At 49.3% G+C, this 9,076-nt stretch overlaps 1 protein-coding gene across 1 annotated transcript; it reads right to left on the bottom strand.

Annotated features, from left to right (window-relative positions):
* Window positions 1-2,679: 2,679 nt before the first annotated feature.
* On the bottom strand, window positions 2,680-7,918 carry Penk (proenkephalin). The gene is made up of 4 exons (XM_050163607.1): window positions 7,774-7,918; window positions 7,637-7,691; window positions 6,977-7,117; window positions 2,680-3,677 (listed from the first exon to the last, which is right to left on the bottom strand). Exons 3-4 carry the CDS (start codon window positions 7,112-7,114, stop codon window positions 3,006-3,008), a joined length of 810 nt encoding a protein of 269 aa, XP_050019564.1. The 5' UTR covers window positions 7,115-7,117; window positions 7,637-7,691; window positions 7,774-7,918; the 3' UTR covers window positions 2,680-3,005.
* Between the last annotated feature and the right edge of the window lie 1,158 nt (window positions 7,919-9,076).

Below are 9,076 nucleotides of genomic sequence, written 5' to 3'. Positions count from 1 at the left end.
ATCTCTGAAAGAACAAAGCTCGACTGGGCATATGGTGGAGAATCCGAGATCCACCTAAAGAAATGGAAGGCTAAGGAACAGGACCACCCCTGTCAGCCCAAGAGCGGGCAGGCTGGCGGGCCCAGGTTTAAGGGCTTCGTTTTCTTTGACAGTGCACTACTGAAAACCTAATGAAGGACTAGGGAGAAAGTTAGGCAGGAGAGCTTCGGTGCTGTAGCTGGAATTTCCATGCAGGCCAGCTGGTCTCAGCGCTCACACTTACTAACTTTCAGAAGGAACCCCAAAGCTGCAGGGTGGGTTTGTGCAAACGCAGGTGCCTTGCAATAAGGGAAGAAACAGACCGGCAAAGGATCAGAATGGAGCAGCAGCGCCCTCTGCAGGTGATGTGGTCTTCATGCCTCTTCACCTACACTTCTCTGAGCCCTCTAAAGGCTGCAGAGGCGTGGGTTCATTTTAAATCCTACCTCTAGTGCTTATTGCTGAACACACACTGAGACAACAGTCAGGGCCCAGGTATCTGCACCGACTGGAGTGTCCAAGGTGGCCTTAGACAACAGCACCTCAGAATTTAAACAGAGCATTCTTGAAAATATCCAGGTCTTTAAGAGTTAAAGTAAAATTCTAGCGATGAAACTGTAGGTTGGAGGGTGGGAAGCAGGGGGTTTCTGGGTACCGAGGCAGGCCTACAAGGCACCCTGGAGTCATCTGTTCTAGGCAGGAGTATGCACCATGGGATATTTCCCCCGGACTCGGAGTCCCGCAAATCTAGACGTAAAGAGAAAAACCCTTTTCCTTCCACCGCCTTTTTCTGTCCCTCTGCTCTGTTAATTCCTCCCCCGAGTATCTTCAGAGGACTTTTTGAGTTCCTGGTTCTCTACCATTGTGTGAGACTGTTCCATTGCAGACATTGTGTGTGTAGTTCTTGACTCGGGAGACAGGAGATGGAGTGGAGCAACTGATAGCCGTCCATTGCTGTATACTAATAGCATTTGGGCCCCATTTTCACAGGACCCCCTGAAAGGAAAGAAAGATTGCTTGGATGTGCGTGCAGAATAACCTGGCCTCCTAGCCCTGTGCTGGCGTCTCAGACAGAGCACGATGCACACAGACACGCATAGCGTATTCTCCTAGGTTGATGTATTGCGAGGAAGGAGGAAGGGAGTACCCGCCACTTCCACAGTGTAGGTTGGATTCTTGCTTCCAAGGGTTCCAATGCTTTGCTCCAGGGGAGAGAATTAATTGACTCACCCCCCTCAAATACTAGCTCCCAATGTCTTTTGAATCTAAAGCTGTGTTTTGTTTGACTCGATGTTTTTGCTTTGATTCCCACCTTATCTTGATGCAGCTGTTACCTCAGACTGACCTGGAATTTGCCACGTGGCCCAAACTGCCAGGAACCCATGTTGCTCCTGTCTCAGCCTCAGGAGGGTTAGGACTACAGGTGTGTGTCGACAAACATGCTGGACATGTACTGTTTTAAATGGGCCCGATTGCCAGTAATGAACAGAAAAAAGACAAACACCTAAGTTTAACATCTCCCAGTGCCGAGTTGGCTTTTCCGAGGGAGGTGGCAGCTCCTGGGGGGGGGAGCACCTGCTGCAAACCCCAGAGCAGAGCAGCCTTGGTCCCTGATGCAGAACTCCAGGGCCGGCAGCTCTTTCCCACTTGCCCTCTCCTGGGTTTCATGGCTATTACTTGCCTCTCACTCAAAATGCAGAGTTCTCAGGGCTCTTCCTGGAGGAAATAGGATCTCCATCAGAAGGGTCTTTGGGGAAAGTAATCCTTGAGGCCGGGAACCTGTGACACCTTGAGCTAATCAGGAGAATTAGGACGTCCCCAAGTCTCCACAGGGCTAGAGCTAGACTTTGGAATGGGCCCCCAGGGTCAGTGGGACTGCCTTGTCAGGTGGACCTCCCAGGCTGGAGCAGAGAATGCTGAGTGGGGACCCTGCAGACCAATAGGACCTGGTTTCCTGAAGGACACAGGGAGAGGGCTGGTGAGGGTTTTGGGAAGAGGAGTGGATGCGTGGTGTTGCCTGTAGCTTCAACTAGAAAAGTGAAAGATTATTGTATTTTTGATATCTGAAAAAATGCCTCAAATCCCTTTGTTAATGTGAAATATTCATCAGCCCCTTGTGTTTTGAGACTTCGTATCCCGAATGGGCCAGAGCCCCCTTCTGGATTGTCTGGTTGTTGAATGCATTCATTTCTTCACATCACTCATTCATTCATTCATCAGCTATTAGAAGCTCTACTATGGTCATGGGGAAGGGTGTGCAATGGTGAGCAAGATACAGTCCCACGTTCTTCCTGGAGATCTGGGTGGGAGGAGAGGAAATGGGTGTAGAGTTATTGACTGGGAACAGTGTAGGGCTTTAATCTCACTCCTGCTTCAACTCCTGAGCAAATTTAGACCAAGTACTTAACCACTGTGGGCTCCACTTTCTGTCTGTATAAAACAGGGTAAATTGTCTTTGCATCTAACTTTGTTACATTGCATTTATTTATTTTTATTTAAGAGTCTGCAGACAAATCGTTAAATAAGAAAGGTTTTGTCGCCTGGATCAGGAGAAAGAGACCGGTGATTATCCTGCTATGACAACAGTTGAGGGTTCTGTTGCAAGCCGAGCCTTTACTGCGAACACCCACAGACAAATGACAGCCACTTCTCACAAGAACATTGTGCAGTTGGGGTAATGGGTTTATTATATTTTTATGTACAAGTAAGCATTTATTGACATCTCGTCAAAAACGTGAGGGATGAGGTAACGGAAGCTATTACAGCGTGGTAACGAGATTAGCTGCAACAGACCAGTACTGAGTTTCAAGACTCCAAAGAATACAGAGCCCACACATCACAGCTTTCAGGCAGTGTAGTTATCCAGACCACAGGGGCAACTATACAGCTCAAGCAGCGAATGACAACAAACACCATTGATGAGAGAGTTGCTCACTGGGGGTGGAGCAGGCTGGTGGGCGCCTGGGGTCACTGTGGGGGAAAGGGCTTTAAAATCGCATAAATCCCCCGTATCTTTTCTCTATCTCAGGAACTTCTTTAGAGTAACTTTCCCCTTCTTCGTCGGAGGGCAGAGACTCAGCAAAGCGCTTCAGGAATCCCCCATACCTCTTCTGGTAGTCCATCCACCACTCGGGGCGACCCACCCTCCTCATGAAGCCCCCGTAGCGCTTCTGCAGCTCCTTCGCTTCGTCGTCCAGCTGGGGGCTTCTTTTGAGGCCTCTCATGAAGCCCCCATACCTCTTGCTCACGTTGTCGTCCTCGTTGTCAGTGCCCTCCTGGGGGTGGCTCTCCTTCCCACGGTTGTCTCCTGTTCCCAGGAGCTCTCTCAGCAGGTCGGAGGAGTTGGCCAGGGTGTCGCCCTCATCGGCATCCTTCTTCATGAAGCCGCCGTACCTCTTGGCAAGGATCTCGCCTCCGTTAGCTTCTTCTTCAGGCTCCACAGGATAAAGCTCATCCATCTTCTTCATGAACCCGCCGTACCTTTTCATGAAGCCTCCATACTTCTTGGCTAGCAAATGGCTCTCGTCCTGTTTGCTGCTGTCTTTGAGCATGTCGGGGCTATCCCAAGGGAGCTCAGGCTTGGACATCTGCAGGAGGTCCTTGCAGGTCTCCCAGATTTTGAGAGAAGGAAGCTGTCCTTCGCACTCCAGGGTGCAAGCCTGGGAAGACAAGAAGATGCATGACCAAAAGAGACCCTTTGGGGCTCAAGATGGACCGTAGCTATCTATGTCACACACTGTCACGGAGAAAGGCTATTTCTACTCTCAAACTGAACAAACGGTGAACCAGAGAGCACTGGAAAAAGGGAGCCAGTGCGTCCTAAAGTCTTCTTAGCGGACTTGCTGTGGATGCTGCCTCATCCCATCGTTTCGAGGGATCTCCAATTCTAACTCAAATGGCCGCCTCTGGAACCCAATCTGGACGCATTGCTTCCTACTGGAGATGCAATTTGGTTTGAGACTTTTTGAGCCCCAAGGGAGGAATTTCTCTTTACCTGACTAGGGACATTCCCTAAATATCCCCTCCATACTTTCAACCTTTAAAGAAAAACAATCTGCAATTCCAAAATAAGTTTACAGAGAAAGCCATTCAAAACACTACACCACACTTATTTGATATGAATTGTTTGATCAGCTGAAAAATGAGATGTCTTGATTCCCTTCATGGCTGATTAAAACAGATCTCATCATTTTGAACCAAACACTATTAATTACCTGGATGCAAATGCACAGGTTATTCATATTACTTTCTTAAGATTAAGTCATTGGTGTACAAAACAGGTCTTTTCTAATACAGTCATATCTTTAATAAAGGAGGAATTAGCAGCATGCAATTATGCTTTCTTATTAAAGAGCAATTAAACTCAAGCTATAGTCAGCTTTAGGCTATATATCTTAAATGACCTCATTCAAACAATTTTTTCAATTCAATTGCTTGCCTACAATGAAGATAACATGAATTTTAGATAACATTGCAAAATCCTATTATGTTCCTAAGCATTTTTTTTCCTGTGGAGGGGCTTCATGGCCTTCTAAAGGACCTTACCGACACCAGGCTACAGCCCTTGATTTCGACAGGAAATCCAGGTCTGCTCTTGGCATTTAAAAATGGATATGTTTCATTTCCATTTTCACAACGAAAGCCTTTATTCGTGAAACAATAAAATATTCTGGAAACATAGCTAACCAACTTATAATGGTTATTTTTATTTCGTGTTGAAGAAAATTAAATACACAAGAGCATGTAAAAGATAGAGGAGATAATTAAAATAAGCCATTTTATTCTTGAAAATAGATGATTAAAGACCCAGAACATCATTAAAAGGCTAAGCTGTACAAGAGGCAATAAGATTTCCATTCTAAAACTGTATTTCCATGATTTTGTGGCCAAAAATGAATGTCACTAACGTCATTTTAGAAGCACACTGAGTGCTCTGGTCTAGTGCACACTAAAGGGCAACCTCTAGCAACCGTCAGGGCAACTTCTCATCTTGATGCCCATTACCCTATCTTGTGGGAACCTGGTAAATATTTACTGACTTACTCTGTACCTTTGGCTAGGCAATCTCATTTTGCCTATGAGTTCTAGCTTAAATTTCAGAATAGCTGCAATTTTAGCAATATTTGACCATTAGCTAATTCCCTGCCAATGAGAAAACAGCAACGTTAAATGTACACCGCGACGGAAAACAAATCACTCCACCGAAGGCTTCCTAAAAGATGTTTTAATGGATAGTGAGTGTTCCCTAACCTGTCCTTACTGCATGCGCCCCTCATCGTCTGCACTGCAGGTAAGAGGACAGAGAGCTCCAGTAACAAGGATACAATGTATCCCCTCTACCTGCCCGGCCACCAACAATGCAGTCAGTGATGAGTGACAGCTGAGAAGAAACAGAGAAACCAGAAGTTTCTCTGCTGTCTGGCAGCTACTTGTCAGGCAAGGACCTCTGTTCATGCTCTTCAGCGATGGAAAGGGAGATGAGCATCATTTCTGAGCTCGGTGAAGTGAGCGGTTGAGTGACATCTTCTCGGACAGGGATTGTTAAACGTCAGTGATCTTTGAGTTCCCAAGCCATATGATTTAGTCAGTCTGCCACCATTAGAGGTCAGATTACTGGCTCTCAGACTCTTCTAGAATTCACATCATCATTATATAGCTGGCAGAGAACCCTAAACTACGTGTTGAGTTCCTAAGTTCGGACTCTGCTCGACAAGCAGAGGGTAGAGTTAAAATGTCAGTGACTCTCAACAAATACCCGTGGCTGTGCCCCAGAATTCAGGGGTCAGACAGTGACCTTCAGTATGGTATGGTTTTAATCTCCTGCGTTTAAAGTCCATTCCTCACAAGGTTAAACCTTACGAGCTCATGACTATGGGAGAAGGAAGAAGGCGGAGATGGAACAGTGCCCCCCCCCCACAATTCCTCTCTAAGGCCAAGTTAGTCTCCATCAACTGAAATAGACCATGGGATCAAAACATTCCAGCGAAGCAAACAAACACCTAACTGGAAACACCAGCTTAGATTCTGCGTCTCTCTTGTTTCTTTCCCATTTCTAATATCTCAAAAACGTGAAGCTCCCCTCAAAGGCTCAAGCGTGAACTGAGGCAGTTTGGACTAACATGTCCCTCTCTTCTGAACTATCAAGGAATTTTCAAAGACAGGACAGTCGATCACTGAGAGAGTAGATTAAAAAAAAAAACGATTCAGACCCAGTGGACCACCCTCGTGATTGGAAAGCCTGTCACCTATGAAGAAGAGAACAGCCATCTTGTCTCCCCTAGCTCCTGTGTGGGGCCGGCTGTCTTTGGACAGATTCCAGCCCCTTGGGCGCTGGCTGTCTTCTTGCTCTTCTCCCAGGCAAATCAAATTGTCATTTTAGCCGTTATTACAAAAGTGCAGTCAAGACCAGACAAGGGGGAATTCTCTTGTTCGTGGGACTCTTAGGGAGTCCTTCCCTGCTTCTCTTGGTATTTTCCTACCTCTCCCCTAATCCTTTCCCTATCCAGAGAGAAGGGACTCAAGGCTAAGGAAGCTCAAGAAGAGTAAGGGAGGGAGGGGGCATTCTCATTTTTTTAAAAATTACCTTCTTTGCGGGATGCTTGTTTGAAGGGCTCCCTGCTTGGGTTCTAAAGTTGGGGTGCCCACTTCTTTCTGACAACCTAGATGGAGTGCTATCCGAGGTACTGAGAGAACACATCTAGGGGTTCCATATCCCCAAGGTCAAAACGATATTGGTTTGTGTGTAGATAGATACCTCAGCTCTTAAGGGTCCCAGATAGACTGGTTCCAAATTGGGAGATAGAGCGGATTCGGATCAACGTTTTGGAAGTGCCAAGGGTCACCCAGGTCACCAAAGGCTCCTGTCATGCACCTTACAGCGCGAGGGACCTGTGGAGGTCTGCAAGGCTGGCCTCATGAACATGGCTAAGGATATCCCCTCACCAAGAATTCAACTCACCAGGAAGTTGATGTCTCCGGGGCGTACCAGGCGGTAGCTGCACTTGGCGCAGTCCTGGCTGCATTCCGCCTGCACTGTAGCCAGGAGGCAGGACCCAAGCGCCAGCAGCCAGGTGCAAAGTCTCAGGATCCGCGCCATGGGCTGTAGGAGAGAAGGATGCGCACATGGGGACCTGTCCCGTCTCAAGGTTCCCTAGGAAGGAACCATGCTGGGTGGGAGGTTGTGGAGCAAGACCCGCAGAGACACCCTTTCCTGGACCCCGCCCACAGCCCAACATCTTTTCGGGTGACTGAGGGATAGCTCAGCCAGAGGGGCTCCGGCTGTTTTGGGGCTTCCCCCAAAGGCATCCTGTCTTCCGGGGGGGCATTCCGGGGAAGGGTATCCTGTTTTCCAGGGGTCACTCTATCTTCCCGGGGGCATCCTGTCCTCCCGATGGCAACCTGTTCTTCCGAGGGCGTCCCGTTTTCCCGGGCGTCTGTTGCCCAGGGCAAGATTCTGGAGCAAACACTGGAGATCGCAGCTCGGGAGCGGGCGCTTGGGGAATAGGACACGGACCCCCATGGCAAAGAGGAATCCCGAGAAAGTTGGGCGAAGGCATGCAATGAGGGGGACAGGCGACGGTAGCCACGGCGCGGGAGTCTTGGGGGCTAAGGCACTCACACTGCCGCTGTTCGGATGGAGCAGGCTGCTGGAGGAGCGGGTCCCAGATGCCACCCTGTAAAGGAGAGAGAAGAAGGCAAGTGTGAGACGGGCGCGTCGGGGAGCTGGGCAAGGCGGCTGGCAGATGGGGACCTCACCGTCGCGGTCCTCGGTGTCGCTGGACTGCGGGGCTCTGAGCGCTTGCCTTGCTGTCCCGAGGCTGGCAGCGACCACAGCCACTTTATAATTAGCCCCAAACCGAAGGAGGCGCCCGCGCCCCAATCGCCAGCGGGCTGCAGCTGACGCACGCCCTACGCCAGCCCGCGCCGACGCCTGGCGGGAGGGGACGTCCTCGCAGCACGCGGCCCCCGAGGGTGGCGGGTGCGAGTGGGCGCCGGAGGTCCCCCCACCGCGCAGTCAGGAACTCTGGGGAGGACACGGAGGGGAAACTGCGTTCCCTGCATGAATCACTTCGGTGGCACCGTGGGCGGGGGTGTTTGAAAGGGCAGACGGACTTGGGTTCCGGTGAGAAGCTGGACACCCTCGGATTCAGTGAAGCTGCCCCTTCCCCCCACCTCCTTCTCCAAGAGCTCTGCAGGGACGTCCTAATTTTTCATCTGCCTCTATTTTCTTGCTGTCTAACAGCGTCGGGCGCACGCACAGTAGGCACCCAGTTAATGATTATGGAAATCAATATTCGAAACTTTCTGGGTATCCTAAACTTTCTCCCTTCGATCAGTGAGATCTCCGGCCACAGAAGCAATACCTCAGGAACAGAAAACAAAACAAAACAGCCCCCCTCCCCCACAAAAGGAAACCGTAAAAACAAAACAAAGCCAACAAAAACCAGTTTTTGGGAAGCGTGTTGTCCGGGGACACAGGAGGGAATCAATCTGGGCTTTGCTTTCTGGGCTGACTTCCAGGTTCAGGACTTTCTGTCGCCAGTGTGCTGCACGGGGTGGCTTTATTTTTTGGGGGAGGTGTTTGATGAGTAAGGTGGGGGGCGCGGGGAGGTGTGATGTCAGTGTGTCGGGAGTTTGGTCTGGAGGGAATAATGAGGAACGCTGTCCTGAACGCCCTGGTTTGGGTCTTGCACATCTTGTCCGTCGGAATGCAGAAGGTGAGGCTAGCTGGGGCTTGCAGAACAGCCCACTCCCTCACTTCCTGGGTCTGTAGATGGCCATTATTCAGGAAGCTTAGATCTTAGGTCTTTTTCTATTTGTCAAACGGCAGTTGAGGTAACATGCTATTTTGTCGGCACACGAGAGAGGAGGGACGGGGCATAAGACAGAATCATCTGGAATAATGGACGAAATCTTTTAACCTGTCTCACTCACGAGCTGTTTTAACTAACTAGATCTTTCTTCTTCAGATCTATTATCAGTGTCTCTCACATCCCTTTTAATTCACCCATTGCTTGTACCTATCTCCCTCGTCCTAGGAAGATATCACAAACAGTTC

The sequence above is a fragment of the Alexandromys fortis genome, unplaced genomic scaffold, assembly GCF_014885135.2.
Source record: "Alexandromys fortis isolate MF-2015 unplaced genomic scaffold, M_Fortis_MF-2015_v1.1 scaffold_18, whole genome shotgun sequence".
NCBI classification, from domain to species: domain Eukaryota; kingdom Metazoa; phylum Chordata; class Mammalia; order Rodentia; family Cricetidae; genus Alexandromys; species Alexandromys fortis.
Note: the sequence above shows the minus strand (reverse complement) of the source record. Positions and strands in the feature narration are given on the sequence as shown.